The sequence below is a fragment of the Vicia villosa genome, linkage group LG2 (assembly GCF_029867415.1).
Source record: "Vicia villosa cultivar HV-30 ecotype Madison, WI linkage group LG2, Vvil1.0, whole genome shotgun sequence".
Taxonomy (NCBI): domain Eukaryota; kingdom Viridiplantae; phylum Streptophyta; class Magnoliopsida; order Fabales; family Fabaceae; genus Vicia; species Vicia villosa.
In genome coordinates, this window is record NC_081181.1 from 101,563,404 (window position 1) to 101,581,200 (window position 17,797).

The window sequence follows — 17,797 nt, forward strand, 5'->3', positions numbered from 1 at the left end:
CTTCCAAAACACATGCATTTACTGACCTGTCGTTACAAACAAGGCTTTGTTACATTCCAAAGTAACTTTCCTTTGCATAAATACCCTGCTGTCCTTAACATTCACACAAGTTGCATTTCACATGAATGAAACCTCCAAAAGTATTGACATTAGGAAGTTTTAGTTCTCACATTATCTAAAATTGGGTGAGTTTTGTTTGCCTGTGTCAGTTGCATCTGTCAAAGTTTTTTCGTACTTGTGTCTGTTTTGTGGGTGTAACTTGTTTTGTTTCATTTTTGTTTGGTTAGAAAGAGTCAGTTTTTAGTTGTTTTTGTGAGTCTATTATTGTTTCAACTCTAATTTTGTCAATTTTTGGCTAAAAAGGGGGAGAAATAGTCGCGTGTCCAAATAGTCGTGTGTTTGTCATTGGATCTTGTCACTGTGTTGATAACTTTAGGGGGAGTATGACTATCTATCATAAGGGTTTTATGTTTTTGTTTCTTCTACTACTCAAGTTGTGGTTGTATACATGATGTTCTATCAAGTGTTCCAACATCATGTACGTTGTATTCTTTCTTCTGTTACATGGTCTTCTAATATGTATTATTTATGTCACATCGTCTTCTAACTTGAATTATTTAAGGTAGAATTCTTTTTTGTTTCTTGAGTACAAGGGAAGTTCTCCAATCTCCTTGTGACAAAATTTGATTCTCGGATTTAAGGGGAGTGAGTGGATAGGTCTGAAACTGCAGGCTATCTTCTTCCTCATGTGCCAAGTATACATGATCATCGTGTAGCTTGTGTGTGTTCCTCTCCCCGGGTTTATTGTGCAAAAGGTGTTTTAGCCAAAATTTGTCAAAGGGGGAGATAGTTAGCTCCATAAGCTTTGAGGTTGGTTGGCATTAATTTTGCTAAAACACACCTCTGGTGAAGATGTAAGACAAAATGTCATAACATCCTAACTAATACAACAATATTGGACTTCAAGCAGAATTATTTTAGTACAATAGAGTTTGGGCTACTTTGAAAAGACATATATTCTAACAGATGTTGTAACATCATGAACCAAAACATTTGTGCAGAGCTGTTTTAAATCTTGATCGATTTAATTGGATCCTATGAGATTTATTCCAGATTTATCTTAGTATATTTTGCAGGTCAAGATGATTTCATCTGGAACAAGAAAATCAAATCTCGAACAAAATTAATACTCATATATTAATGATTGAAGATTTGAAGATTGGTTTCAAGATTTAAGGAGAATTAATTACAATATTGGTACAACTACAAACGTGTGGATCAAGTATTTGTGAATAAAGAATTTGAAGCCCAAAGACTTCTGAAGACTATATATAGAAATCCCTAGACCTAGTTTCCAACATCTGTTGTTTTTTTATCTTTCATAGTTTGTAAATTAGGATTTAAGGTTTAAGGGTTTGAGAGTCTCTCGTGTAACTTGAGGTGTACGTCACCCTTGTATCTTTTGATACTTGTGGTAGACATTGTTGTTCTCACTCAGAAGCCTTTAGGTAATGAGTTGAGTTCTTTGTTCTCACTCTTTAAGCTTTTAAGCATGATAGTTGAGTTATGTTCTTGATCAAAGCTTTTAAGCAAGATCAAGTTCTTTTCTTAGTTGAAGTTATGAAGCAAGACTAAGTATATTTTATTGGAAGTGTAGTATTCCCTTGTCACTACTTTGTAACTTGACCTTTGAAGTGTGATCTTCAGTTAGGTGAAAGGTCGTCGATATAGTAACTGAGACTGTTAGACAATGCTGCGATGATTGGAAGTGATATGGGATTTCTCATATCTAGGATGGTCTTAGGTAGAGGTAGCACAAGATAGCGATTAGGATGGAAAGTTGTAAACGAGGAGTTTAGCTTTGAACTAATACTATAGTGGACTTCCTTCCGAGATTGGTAGCCCCCAGAGTAGGTGATGTTGCACCAAATTGTGTTAACAATTCTGTGTGTTATTTATGTTTCAACATATTTATTTTTTGCATAATCATACAGTTTCAAAAGTATGTTCAGGATGTCCTAACAGATGTCAGAACATCTGTCTCGACATTAGATTTGTTATTAAGATATCAGTATGAACATGTATTGCATGTACCAGAGAAATTTCGGTGATATTTAAGGTTCATAATCATTGTGGTGGTTTTATCAATTATACTTTAAATTGTGATAGTAATTTCTTAAGAGTAAATAACATCGAAAATAAAGACAATATATAGTACAAATTAAAGAGGATAAAGATTAGAGAGATTGCACCGGATATTTATCTAGGTTCGGTCGACCGTTGGCCTACTCTTGTCTCCAAGAGGTCTTGAAATTTTGATTATAAACTTTAAGCTTTTACAGGTTAAATCCACAAACCTTAATATATTATAATCTTAAGATTTTATAGGCTTATCTCCAACCAAAGATAGCTTTTATCTCAGGCTAAGCTAATAAACTGTTTATAAATTTTCAGGCTAATCTCATTAACCAAAACAATATTTTTTCCCGCAAAGTTCTAGAAACAAAAATAGAGATTTTACAGGTGCTTTGTCTCATAAACCAAACCCAATTTTCATCATACTCTCATGGATTAAGGCAAGAACATGACCATTTACAAATTCTTCCTCACAAATAATATTTAACTCAAAAGCATCAAGACAACTTAAGTGAAAGAAAAATTATTTTGAGAGAGAGAGATAATTGAAAGATAAATTCCAAAAAAAAAATGTAAAACTTAAGAAAATTGTGTGAAATGAAAAGGAGGAAACTCTCATTTTATATAGTAAAATAAAAATCCAATAAGGAAAATATCTATGGGAAAAATTGAATAGCTAATCGATTGGCTTAAGGTCCAATCGATTGAATGACCCATAAATATTTAATTGATTGTCTTGCCAAATATAGAAATATTTGATAAAGGCTATTACAAGTCATTGAGATGTTGTCCCAATCATTTGGTTAATTGTGTAGGCCTTCCCCAATTGTTTGGTGTGAGTTTGAGTTTTAGTTCTTCATCTGCAATGGAGATTGGAGATGGGGACCAATGATCAATCAAAATTTGAGTTTAAATACATGAAAATCATTTATCTATATGTATGTAATTTAATTTTAATTGGATTAATTAAACTTCATATTCGATATTTTTAATTAATCAAATAGTAGATTAAACTTTTTTTTCTTAGCAACTCATATTTCAACTGAAAAATGACAACATTGTTAAGCTCTACGACATCAGCCAGATTCAAATTCAAAATCACATTTTTGTGTATAGGAGTGAGAATATGCTAGACCAGACCATGCGTTGGAAGGTCTGAGTCTAACATACGATAAATTTTTAAGGTATGAATTTGGTATATGTATTATTATAAACTTTTTTATTTGTCTGTCTGATCTTTTTAAAAGTTTGGTCTGTCTTAAAATTATATTTTAAACTTTGTTTCATATTAAAGCTTTCAAATAATCCATTTTATATATTTTTAAAATAGACGACACAACTTTTTATATACTATTTAATCTATTTTCTAATAAATATTCATATATAGGCCGACTTATAAAATTTTATAAACTTTTTTTAATAACTTAAATCTGATATATTTTATTAAATAGAATTTAAAAAAAAGACTAAGATTAACTTTTTTCTTTATTAAATATGACAAATCAAGTCACACTTAAATAGGTCAACCTATAGATTATAGATCCTTTAGGCCTGTCCTTATTTGTGTGTGAATTTATAGAAATCATTGTGAGAAAAAACTTTACGGTTCTTAATGATTCTTAAATTATGCACTATTTTCTTATATTCTTATATTAGAAATTACATTTATTTTTTTTTTCTTTTCTTTTTTGCACTCTGATTCCTAGAGAAATAAGGCCCTAATAATTCAAAGCTTTGGCCGAAAAGTTATACTTATCTTCTTTAATAAACACTCCATTTTAATATAAATCAAATTTGTAATGTATTTTTTATTCAGATCATTAATATAAATCAAATTTGTAATGTATTTTTTATTCAGATCATTAACCGACATATTTATAGATTACAATAAATCATATAGCTATAAGACAAATTATTAAATTTAATTTAAAATTGATTTTTTAACTCTAAGACAATTAAAAAATTAAAAAAATTAGATTATATAAAAAATAAAGAAATAAAAATTAACTTCTTAAATGGTGACTTAAAATACTTTTTTGACATATAAAGGTTCAGTTTGATTGTTATCATAAAAATATTTAATAAATATATTATTTATTCAATAATATGGACAAAATATTTGTAAAGTAATTTTGATTAAAAACATATATATTTTCTAGTTTAAAGGTTATATACATTGTTCATTAGAGTCTAAAATTGTCAAAGGGTGTATGGTTGAAAAAGAGCAAAGATCTCTGTTTTTTCGCGCCTCCTTTCATCGTTTCCTTATTTTTCACCAAAATAGAGACAATTCTCACTCTCTCATCTTTGTATCAACCATTTCTCATTCTTTTCTTCTATCTTCTTCTTCTTCTTCTCCTTTTTTGTACGCAAACCCATCACAACGTTTGGGTTTGTGTACCCACACAACATATTATTATTGCATATATACCTTGAAAACCATTTCTTCTCCTAACCGTGAAAATGTTCGGTTTTCGAAAACCACCACCACCAAATACTACATCCGCCGGTTCAGAAACCGAACCGGATAAGAACACAACCCTAACTCCAGCTAGAAGAACTTCTTCAGAACCCGTCCTAGTGCCTAAGTCAAAAGGAAACTACTTCGACGAAGATGACGACGACGATTGGGGAAGAAAGCCTACCTCAACCGCGACGTCGGCCGCTTCAAAAGCCAAGTACAAAACCGGTTTTAAGGATTCTGGAGGGCTAGAGAATCAAAGTGTTCAGGAGCTTGAAAATTATGCAGTGTACAAATCTGAGGAGACAACAAATAGTGTTAATAATTGCTTGAGGATTGCGGAGGATATTAGAAGTGATGCTACGAGGACTCTTGACATGTTGCACCAACAAGGTGATCAGATTACAAGGACTCACAATATGGTTGTTGATACTGAGAAGGATTTAAGTAAGGTATGTGTGTATTTTGTTTCCTTCCAATACCGTTTTGTCGCGACTGTTTTCGCGGTTACTTATGATCTTTGTAATATATATTATTTTAAAAGTAACATTTTAACTCTCATAGGGTGAAAAACTTCTAAACAATCTTGGGGGCATGTTCTCTATGCCATGGAAACCAAAGAAGGGCAAGACAATCACAGGCCCCGTAATTACATCAGGTTTTCTTCTCAAATTTATGCTTATGAATTATAAACATTTAGTTTTTTTTCTAAGTATAAGTTTAGTGTTAAGCTTTTAGTCTTATAACAACATGTTGCTTTTGGATCTCCTCGAGATTGTAAAATAGTCATTAGTGATATGGTTTTAAATTGTGTTTTTAGGATCTACTCATAGGCGATTGTAAAATAATTTGTTTTGAAATATCATCCACTTATTTATATACACACATTTTTTAGAAACTAAACCATGCATATAGTAATATTATAATTGAATTTGGTGTGTTAACAGAAAATCCATCGAAAAAGAATGTAAAAAATAAGGAAGATAGAGAAAAGTTGGGATTAGCTCCTTTGCCTAAGGGACGTTCTGCACCAACCACACCTCCTAATGAATCAGCCAATGCCTATCAGAAAGTTGATGTATGTATTTTGTTTTTTCTATTGATTTGTACTTAATTAATTATTAATAAATGCATGAAATATTATTTTTTGAATTGAAGTAACATTCTCATTAGATTAACATATATTTTTTGTTACTAACACAGCATGAAAAAGCCAAACAAGATGATGCACTCTCTGATCTCAGTGATATCTTGGGCGATTTGAAGGGCATGGCCGTTACTATGGGAACTGAGTTAGATAGGTAATTCTGTTTGTATACTTTTTATTTTTCAACAAAATATCCGGTTTACTGGACCGTCTAATCTGATTTGGGATAAGCTCTGGTAACAAGTGGTATCAATCCATCTCAATTGCAGTTGGGATGGATCGAACCCTAGTCTTCTCAATTAAGTCTAGCGCCAATCAACTTGTATACTTTAATAACAACAACAATAATAGTAATATTAATGATAATAATAATACTAATGTTGCATTTTTGTTGTTGATGATTTTGCAGCCAAAACAAAGCACTTGATTATCTTAGTGACGATGTTGATGAACTAAACTCTCGAGTAAAAGGTGCAAATCAGCGTGCACGCAAATTAGTAGGGAAATGAGACAGGTGATAGGCTGAAAGGGTTGTTCTTTTGAATTTGTTTAAATATTTTTCTTTCTTTGTTATGGTGGTTTAACTTATAGGTTGTGATTTTCATTTGTTTTCTGAATTTTTCACTTCCCTATTTTGCTAAGAGCACTTAACAAATGCTTTAGAACTATTTTTAGACTACGAGTAAAAGAAGATGGATTTTAAGAGCAAATATAGTACTTTTTTTTTTTACAAAAATATGTTACTAATATCTAGTTAGGGTAAATATTATACCAAAATGATTGTACTAAATATATCATTAATTTTTTATTAATATTTTCTTTGTAATTGACATAACAATTATAGAAAGGCGTACATAGTAGTGTTGGCCAGACGTGCATCAAAATGGTAATATTTAGTTTTTTTTATGTAAACAATATGATTTCATCCATTACAAGGGTATTCTCCAAACAAAACATCAATAGCATTATTATAACTTAAATTTAATATAAATCAAAATTCAACGTAAATCCAAAATTAAGATAGAACCTCTCCGCCTGGAGAATTTATAAAAATATACAAATCTTTGTTTTTGTCCTGTAAATTAAGATATACCATTAGACCAACAAATTGATTTGATATTTCACTGTTAACCTCTTGACCTAAAAAACGTAGTCTTTCTTCATAAATTCGATTGTATAAGTCAATCCAAGAAGCTTCCTCATCGCCAAGAATTAAAAAGGGTACTTTTGGAACACCTACTGGCATAAAATGAAAAATGAGAAAGTTGTCTACTGAATTTTGTTTTGGTGCAAGAACGTCAGAAGACAGAATGACTTGATTTTGTTAAAAAGAATTTTTATTTCGCGAGATAACATCATGGCAACAACAAAAAATTCAAATTACAACTTAAATAATAATAGTTTTTTTTTTATAATTAATGATATTAATATAAAATAGAGTACACCGTACTCGAAACAGTTACAGTATAAGGATTAATCTAAAGGACTATGGTTCCAATCATAAAAATTACACGCATCACTTAATGTTTAGTGACCATAGCAAGCCACCACCAAGAATACATATTCACATTATGGACTATTTCCTCAATATCTCCTGCAACATTATTGTATATAACTAGTTAGAGACCCGGATGTATTATTTGTGATGTAGTCTTTTATGAACGATATGAAAAAATGAAGTAAAGAAATTTAACCAAAGTACATATATAAAATGGAAATTAACTATTTTAAAAAAAAAACTAGACCTACACCCGTGCGATGCACGGATATTTTTTATTTAAATATTATTGGTAACTAGTATTTATACCCGTGCGAGGCACGGAACAAAACGGAAAGAGGCGCTCAGGATTCTAAAAAGTTTAATTATTATTTAATTATTAATTTTTTAAAAAAGAAAATAAAATATAAAATCCAAAGCTATTATGGTTTATTTATTAATTAATAATTAAAATTTATTTAAAAAATTAAATTAAATGAATAACAAATAAATAAAATAAAATAAAAATTATCCTTCAAAAGGGGAAGGAGCGCCTCATTCCTTAAAAAAAATTTAAACTAAATTTTATTTAGTAAAAACAACAAATAATTTAAAATTGATTTAATTTTTATTTTATTTCAAAATAATAAAAAACAAACTTAACAAAAAAAGGAACAAAAGCCTCCATTATTTTGACTAATTATTATTTAATTAATGAATATCCCCTACTAAATAAAAATCAAATTAAAATAAAACTAAAAAACAAAAAAATTAAATCTAAAAAAAAGAAAAGAGAACGCTCCATGACATCAATTTTTAATTAAGATATCATCATATTTATTTAGCTTAAAAAATAAAGACCAAATCAAACATTTTTTATTTTATTAAATTCTAATCATTTTCTATTTTTATTTTAGTTTTTTTTTTTGTCTATAACTATTATATTATCAAGCAGTAGAATTATTAGTATTATTGTTTGTTATTATTTACTACTGTCTCTATAAAAAATACCTTAATCAACCTAATTAATCGGTGTATGCGACAATTATACTAATCAACCTAGATAATTGGTGTATGCAATAGTGATATTACTTGTATGTTTCTATTTTTTTAAAATGGAGACACTGAGTTACATTTTAGAAAAAATAAAATATGAAAAGCAAACAAAATACTGGTAGACAGGAAAAATATGTGAATTCAACTATTATAATTGTCTCATGTTTTTTTTCATAAATTAATAAAATAAATCATACTTAATTGGCTAAATCAAAAATGATATTGTCATCTTCAAATTTATTTTCACCATTTATAAATCTATGGTATTGTTTTTTTCCTCATCATATTAAATACAACATAAAATATTAATTTGTTTTTAGCTTATAACTTAAACTCAGTGCATTATTTAGGTCTTTTATAAATAATATATTTATTTTATAGTATAATAGCACAATTTTAAAAAATATATTCTATTTTATTTGATTTGCATATGTCTAAATTAAAATAAAATATATCATAAATAATAAATAATTTGTTTTAATTTTTTTACAAATAAGGCAATTAATTCTAATAGAGATAAAATATACACTCTCTTATCTTATAATAATTATCTAAAATATACACTTTCTTTACAACAATGTTTGGATTATTCAAAGGGTTAAAATTATAGGCAACAATATATATATATTTATTGGGATAAATAAATATGAATAGTGTGAATGAGAAAATATACCAATTTAATGATTTTCCTTTTAAACTAAAATGTTAAATATGAATAGTGTGAATGAGAAAATATACCAATTTAATGATTTTCCTTTTAAACTAAAATGTCATTGGAATTGAGTAACATCAATGATTAATATAAATAATATCATATCAAAGAACTTGATAGCTCTATCACTCAAAAACCCGATACTTCACACACCTAAGGAAAAAAAAAGAAAAGACAATAAGCATGTTGGAAAAAAAATTAAAATAGAATAAATTTGTGTAAGTGATGAATTATTTCCACTATCACTATTAGTATATTTTTATTATTATATTTTATATTAACATGATAACTAATTGAGATTATTAATATATAAAAAATTATATCAAAGAAATTAATCTATCAAACTTAACACACATTTATTTAAAAACAAACAAAAAAATTAAAGTAGAATGAAATTGTATAAATGACAAATTATTTGTTAAATTGAAAGACTAAATTACATGGTTTTGATAAAAATCAAATAACCAAATGAACAAAATAAATTTATTTTAATTAAAGTTAAATTGCAGAAAATTGTAAAAAAAATCCATTCTTAAAGAGACTGATTTATTTCAAAATAAATAATAACATGGAGAAGGGAAAGGAAATAGATAAAAACAATTTTGGTAAAGAAGTAACTACTAATTTTGAAAGATGTCACTACATGAAAATTGTAATAGCATGATATCAATTCATTCCATAATTAAAAAACAAAAATTCATTCCTTAATTAATTACTAATTCAATAACTGCCACATACAAATGTATTAAAAAAAAAAATCTACAACAAACCGTTTAACTTATTCTATTTAAATACAATACTTTATCATATCTTCACTGCCGCTAATTGAAATAAAAAGTAGTTCAATTTCATTTCATATATAAGCTAGCTTTATCGTTTCACAATAAGTAACTAAATCTGCAGATGCTAAAAAAATATACACTGAAGCAAATTTGCAGCTACCAGACATTGCAAAGTCCACCTTTGAAGTATTCCTGAATCATTAGAAGTATACATCTTATATTTGACATTGCCTTTTGAAGTTTTCTCGGATGTCACTATCCTTTGCAATGTTCTGAAAACCATCGACACAGGACATTAATTAGTTTTGATATAAAACCAAGCGATAGTTATAAACATATATGTATAAGATTTTGCACAAGTAATATATTTCAGACATAATGTCACTTCATGTGGATCTTTTCAGTGAGCCAGTTGCTTTTAAAATGAACTGATTCTTTGAGAACCAAATCAAACTGTTGATATTAACTAACAATTAGGACTGTTTTTAATAAAAAAAACTAAAAGGAAACGAAATCAAATGTGATAATTGTTTAAATAACTCCTATAACAACCAAATCCTTTAAATGGAACTACACCAAAAATACAGATTATAGAACCACTGAAAAATCTTGAGTCTCATATCACATAGTTGTGCAATATTCTTCTCAAATCATGTTTGATATGAGACTGAAGTATGACAGTTTCACAGCACATCAAAATGTTAATAACACACACGACAGTAAAAAAAAAACTAAAAAGAGAACCTTATTGAACCTGAATCATAAAGTCCTTAAAATATTATGAAGAGCAGAAGAAATGACATAAGCATACCTAAACCAATGATTCAAAATAGCCTAAAAAGTCAATCAAATTGTTGTGAGGCTATGAAAGGTTAAAAATAATAAGAGAAGAGAAAGAAAATTACATTTTAAGAACCCATCCAAAAGTTGTATCAGTTTCAGGAACTTGTTTTTATTGTCGGGAGAAACATTCATCAAAGTAGAAGCAATCTTCTTAAGGGATTCCTATTATATTTTCAAATCAAATTAAAAAAATTCCTAAAATCAAGAATATTCATAAATAACATTAGAAACTAAATGACATGCACTCATATACAATTCTCATGGCCTATTAAGGACTATGTATCCCTGCCATAGACAATTCTCATATCCAATAAGCCTTATCATTATTAGCCTTTGCATCTAATCCGTCATCCTACAGTAGTTTGAGGTAAATGATATGAACCCAAATAATTGTAGAAGCTAGTTGAACATAATTAGATGTTGTCTAATTGTTCCCAGACTTGAATGATATTCCTGTAATAATCAACTAATTAAAAAGTGCATAAGTAAAATTCAAAATAAATGAATGATAATATACATACAATTGGTTGAACTCGAAAGAATATCTGTTGCATTCTTGAAGAGAGATTCAACATCAAACGTCATTATACACACGGGTTGAACAAATCACCTACAAAATATCCATATCAGCATTTAGTGAAACAAATTTGTTAGAAATATATATGCATTTAATGAAATAAGTTTTATAATGTCAGCATATCAATAACAATCAACTATATCACAAAATCAAATACTAATGCATTCAACTTACCATAAAAGGAAAAACCAAGTTTTTTTTTTGAATCAATCATTAATTTTCTTATTAATTTTTGAATCAATTACCAGGACCAATTTAAATGGAAAAACGATGAAAATCATATAAAGGACACATAGACCAAATTCAATAAACATAACAGAAAGAAAAACGCATAACATAGCAGAAACACAATGAAGAAAAGACAGCAGAAAAGAGAAAACCTAACAAAATGCCCTAACCTTTGAGGATGAACATGATAGAAACCTTTATCAATCGTTTTTAATGAGTAAACCAATTGTTTTCAATGAGTTGATAATAAAATGGAAGCTGTAGGGAATATAGAAACATAATTACCTTTTCGTATATGCGTCAACATTATAACTGCTTGATCCAATGCATGCTTGTTAATGTTCACCACATTCAGCAGATTATAAAGATAGATTGATATATAGCAGCGAAGTGTGAGGTAAATTGTTCTGATCCAAATTAGAACAGAAAATTAGCTGACGTTGACCAATGCTTTAATTTTGCCGATAACTTTGACAACTTCACCAACATATGAGCCTACCTCTTGAAGAAGCTGCAGGGATACAAACTCATGTGTGTCACAAATTAACATACAGAATTCAGTTATAAACATAAAAAAGGAAATTCTGAAATATACAACAAAATTACTTTTTTCGTATATGTGTCAACACTACAACAGCTTGATCCAATGCAGGCCTGTTAATGTTCACCACATCAGGATTGTGTATCACTTAATTCCTTCTTAGATGCTGGCAAGCTTATCCGAACCCATTTCTCTATCTCACGCACTTATAAAAATCTGAATCATAGATTGCCAGCATATCAAGATTGTGTCTACTGATCATATATCAGTCCTTGTTTCTCTATTTCATGCACCTACTTCAACGCCTCATCAAACTTCCCTTTAACACCACCCTAATTGAAACATGAATTCAAATTAATCTCAAGCATACGGAAGCAACCATGAAAAACAATAATCAGTAAAAGAAGAGGAAGAAAGATTCAATAATTAGTAAACACCACAACTACAAAAACCAATAAAAATCACATCTTTGTCATGTAACTAACAGTAAAATATAAAAGGGTTATAAAAAATCAAATCTGAACAAAAGGGTTTATACCGAAAGGGGAAGATTGAAAAGGATATTAGAAAGATGAAAAAATGTAAGAGGAGCAATGAAGAGGAATGAAAATCGCCAAAACAGAAACAAATATGTGACAAATCCTTATCAATGGTTACGTATTTATACACTGAATTAGGTTGAAATTCAAAAAAATCATAAACACCAACTGAAAGGTTTGTTTACCTGGGAAGAAGATCCAAATCATGAGAAAAAAATAAATTTGAAGGAAAATCGATGAATGATGATGGCTGCTCCATGAATGATGAATTGGAACTTGGGAATATTAACTGCTACGTGTGATGTTGATTTGAAGAATGAGATGAGATTTGAATGGGTATATGAGAAAGGCATTTTGCGTATGAAGAGGAAAAGTAAGATGTTTCAGATTCCCAATAATGAAAAATGATAATGAGCAAATAAAATAATAAGTAAATAAAATAATACAATAAAATGATAAATAGAATAAATAAATTGGGAAAAAGAAATGTATATGAAACGACCTGTGCATTGAAAAACTCAACAAAATAGGGAATAGGGTATTGTATCCTAATTTACATTTACATTAAATGTTTTGTGAAAATAAAATAAATAAAAAATAAAATTAAGTAATTAAAACAAAAATAGGAAATTTGCTTAAAATGGAAACTCTGAAAATAGCATGGCACCTAGAAAGATGACACTTGGCAAAGTTGCCAAAGTTCTCATCTTGCTATTTTCTATTGTATGATTATAATAATTTAAAATAGAGAAATAGGAATATGCACTGACAGTGTAAAATATTTTTACACTGTCAACCAATCACAACCATGTATCCAATTAAAACATAATTTTAATTTAAAAAAACTAATATGACATGGCAAGTGTAATGATTTTGATTGGATGTATGTGTAAAGTTTGTTTACACTGTCAGTGCACTACCTTTAAACTCTTTAAAATATATTAATATGAATAATTTTATATCAACTGTATCTCTAATATACAATATAAGTGAATTATATTTGATGTTTTATATTATTGTTTAGTTATTTAAAATAAAACTATATAATATAAATAAATAAAATAAACCACTTATAAATAATGCCAAATTAATAATTGAAATGAAAAATAAGTAGAGTTATGAAATTGAGATAGAAGAAAAACTAATCATAATAAAAATTAAAGATTGAGTGAAAAAATATAAATTATAAATTATAAATTTAGAAATATTATTTTTTTAAGTATTTATATGCAAAATAAAAACATAAAATAAGAAATTCACCATTACATAAAAGAAATCATACAATATAATAAAGCAAGATGAGTTCTTTGGCAAGTTTGCCAAGTGTCATCTTTTTAGAATGCTTACCATTTTAAAATTTACTATTAATAGTAATATTTCTATAATTATTTTTAATTAGTTTTTTATTATTTTATTTGTACAATAACTTGGAAATAGGAAATAAAAAACTGTTCAACTTTCTTAGTAAATACTCTATTTTCAAATTTTGAACTACTCTATTTCTTTTTAATTATTAAACATAATTAATAATTAGCTTGGAAATGTTCAATTTTTTTTGTTTATTTGAGATTCACTATGAACAGCCGGTTCAATGCAAACTCTTGAATTCTAACCATTGATTTCTAATTTATCTTCTCCCATACTCTAATCATCATCTCATCATCAATGTTATTTCTCTCCTCCCAATATAATTTCTCCCATCATCAATTATTTTTTCTCCCAATTCATATACAATGGAATCATCACTCCAATTTTTCAGATGATTTATTTCAAATTTTGTTGCTTTTATCTATATAAATAGGAAAGAAGGGGACATATGAAACTTTAACGGAGCACTGTCGCCACAACACTACAACATACATGTAACATCAAAATCAACAATTACAAAGCATCCACCACACATAACAAAATCTGATCTGCTACAATACCCACCGCGAATCTGAGTCGCACACCGCCTTTGCATCACGCACGATCACCACATCCGACGCGACCAACAATACCTCCTCGTCGCATGCATCACCACCAACACAGTCGACCCACACCGGAACCAGCTGCGTCCACCTGTTCCGACGGCTGGCTGACGATGCCTTCGCCTTCCAGCCTCCGCGTCCCACCACGCAACCTCGATACATCCCGTCGCGACGTCATTCTCCTCTGGTTTATTTCTATTTTGTTTTCATCTTTGTTGTTGAGAAGTAAAAATCTCATTAGGTTTGTTGTATAAATTAATGTTGTTACTACACCTTTGATTCATCATGGCTGTCTGGTTTTTGTTCCTTAATATTTTCTTTCTTGGTACTATGTGAGAGAGTTAGAAATAAGAAAACAAAGAATGAAGTCTTTTGTTTGTCTTACTGTAACTATTTCTCTTCTTGATTTTTTTGTGCTTTTTTCTATTTTTGCTTAACTTTATAATTATTCTATCCTCAATTAGTTTTGTTTCTTATGCTTAATTAAACCTTATTTAATTGAGAAATCATATAATTTTACTTGCTTTGTTCTTTTAACGATTTATCTTTTGACAGACACATTTTAAAGGGGGAAAGTGTTTTGTTTTCACTCTATCCAAATGTTGGTGTTGATTGATTATAATGCGAATGTCATATTTCAGTAGGTTATTGAAAATTTATTATGTAGAGAATAATTCATGATTTAGTTTCTTTCTATTGCAATATGCTAAAAATTTATTATGCATAAAATAATTTATGATTTAGTCTAACTCATGATGTAGGATTTAAATGGAATTTATAATATAATAGTTGTAAGTTTTTTAAAGGGAGTGATGACTTAATATAATTGGAACAATTACACTAAATTCAACATGCTTTATTGCCATTAATTTTTTATAACCTTTGACACTTAAAAAATTAAATCAAGTAGGTGAAATGAATCATAATAGTAATCAATTGTTATATATTTTTTGGTGTTAACCGACCGGTATCCGCGGGGGAAAGGGGCCCCACGTGACTAATATTTTTTTCTTTACATAGAAATTCAATATAAGTTTAGTTTGTTATTTCTTCTGCACTATGGTAAAAAAAACACATGATGATACCAGGTGGATTGAAGTTAAGTTTAGTTTTAAACGCTTTTTAAATCAATCAATTGAATTATAAAATTGTTAAAATACAATTAACCTTTAAAAAAAAATTATTGTAGATTTAACCTTTTTAATTATGTTAATTATACTAATTTATTTTTAGTAAACGGTAAAACTTTATTACGGTATTAATTTGCACTAAATGAATTTTATTTAAAGGATTTCAATTCAAAAACTTTGTAACTAGAAAAAGTAAATATTCAATAGACTTAAAAAGGTAAGTTAAAGATTGTTTAATAAAGTAAAAGTTATGTTTTTACCCAAAATATATGTATTAAATGCATTGAAAATATAAATAATTATCTTTTTTAAAGAAGATTAGGTGTATTCAATGCATTAAATCTATAATATTTTCTTAATTTGGAATGCTTAACTAGTGCCCCTGGGGCATTGTTGGTTTCATTTGTCACTTCTTATGCCAAACATTAATGTCATTGTTTTTGCCATTAATAAAATAAATGAATTCATGACTTTTCTAATATTGTTGGTCAATTTTGTATTTCATTATTTTGAATAAAAATTATAATTCAATCTTTTGAGTTTATTTGTTGTTTTTAAAAATTTGGTTAAACAAATTTTAAAAAATATTCTAAAAAATGAGGCGTTCCTTCCATTTTTGTAGGACAATTTTTTATTTTATTTATTTCTTATTCATTTGATTTAATTTTGTTAATAATTTTTAATTATTAAAAAATCAAACATAATAGATGTGTATTTGTGTATTTGGTCTTTTGTTTTTTTTTTAAATAACAAACAAACATTTTTGAAATTATATCTGTAATACCCGGTATTATATTTATTCAGTTACTAATTCTAAATTAAATTGAGATAAGTAATGGATAAATATGATACACATTCTTACTAATAGGTTTATCAAATTAAACCATGTCAATTAGTGAGAGTGAGGGTATTATGGACACTTCCACTTAAATAAAGAATTAGGGACATGTTTGGTTAATCATCCTTTTCTTCTAAAAACCAGAATTCTGATTTGGTAGATAGAAAGAGAGGAGAACGTGGGAAGAGAGGAAGAGAAGAGGAAGTCTCAAACTTGGTCCCCTTGATCAACCTTGCATGCAGCTATTTCTGCCCCAAATCTTGCTCTTTCCATCATCTTCATCTTGTTTCAGCCCTGTTATCATCATCTTCTTCACTCTTAAGGTGAGTTCATAGTTAGTGAACTTGGGACTTGCATGTGAGGGTTTCTGATTGGGGTTTTGGGAATGTGAGTAATACATGAATTATATGCTAATCTTTATAGTCCTGATCAAATCCTTATCTACTGCTGATTCTAATTGTGCTTGTTCACTATAAATTCGTTGGAACTGAGTTGAAAGTGTAGGGGTTTTGTTTTAGAGCTTTGGGACTGATATAGAACCCTTAGAAATGCAGAAAAACGATTCTGGTTCAGTGTAACCGGTTACGGGTTTTGGTGTAACCGGTTACGCTGTTGAAAATCAGACAATCTGGGCATTTTGCGTGACCGTAACCGGTTACGGGTCCTGGTGTAACCGGTTACACTGGGCGCAGGGGGGAAAATTCAGTAACTTGGAAAATTCATATCTCCCGTTTCGTACGTCCGATTGACGCGTACTATATACCGTTAGAAAGCTAATTAAATATACTATCTAGGAAAATTAGTCCCGGTGTTTGAATATTATTATTCGGCATATCAGATGTATCTTTAGTAAAAAGCGACATGAATAGTGTTGGATAATATGCTGTTATAATGAATTTTCATCTTCAAATACTATGTTATATTATTGCATGCTATGCTGAATGTATGAAACTCCGTCGTTTTGGTTGAACGATCGGATTGCTTGACTTGATTGTGACCTTGACTTTATGTCATATTTTGTATGCTTGAATCGAAGTGGCCGGTAGGCTAGATTGGGATATACCTCTTACTATGAAGTCAAGGTATTTTCCCGGACCATGTAGTCCAATGGAATAACCCGTTCATGTGTATTGTTCGATATGGTGTGCATCTGAGCTACCGTTGCAGTGTGCTCGGTAAGGTGGGGTCATGCGGCCAAGTAGGCTAATGCATGATGAGATAACTCACCTCTAGTATAGTCACGTAGACTAATGCTAGGCTTTCGCCCGATGGGCTCAGGCGTCAAGGTGGCGGTTTGTACTCGGTGTGACTCACTAGCGTGAAGGAGGTTAACGGGATAATGACGCCAATTAGGCCAGGT

At 29.1% G+C, this 17,797-nt stretch overlaps 1 protein-coding gene and 1 long non-coding RNA gene across 2 annotated transcripts; one reads left to right on the plus strand and one right to left on the minus strand.

Annotated features, from left to right (window-relative positions):
* Positions 1-4,432: 4,432 nt before the first annotated feature.
* Positions 4,433-6,454, plus strand: LOC131646534 (putative SNAP25 homologous protein SNAP30). The gene is made up of 5 exons (XM_058916554.1): positions 4,433-5,049; positions 5,162-5,255; positions 5,545-5,675; positions 5,801-5,898; positions 6,154-6,454. The coding sequence occupies exons 1-5, from the start codon at positions 4,600-4,602 to the stop codon at positions 6,251-6,253; spliced, it is 873 nt and encodes a 290-aa protein (XP_058772537.1). The 5' UTR covers positions 4,433-4,599; the 3' UTR covers positions 6,254-6,454.
* Positions 6,455-9,754: 3,300 nt separating this feature from the next.
* Positions 9,755-12,886, minus strand: LOC131646535 (uncharacterized). The gene is made up of 6 exons (XR_009297511.1): positions 12,685-12,886; positions 12,026-12,292; positions 11,705-11,930; positions 11,136-11,224; positions 10,677-11,067; positions 9,755-10,043 (listed from the first exon to the last, which is right to left on the minus strand). It is a non-coding gene; the product is annotated as an uncharacterized LOC131646535 (long non-coding RNA).
* Between the last annotated feature and the right edge of the window lie 4,911 nt (positions 12,887-17,797).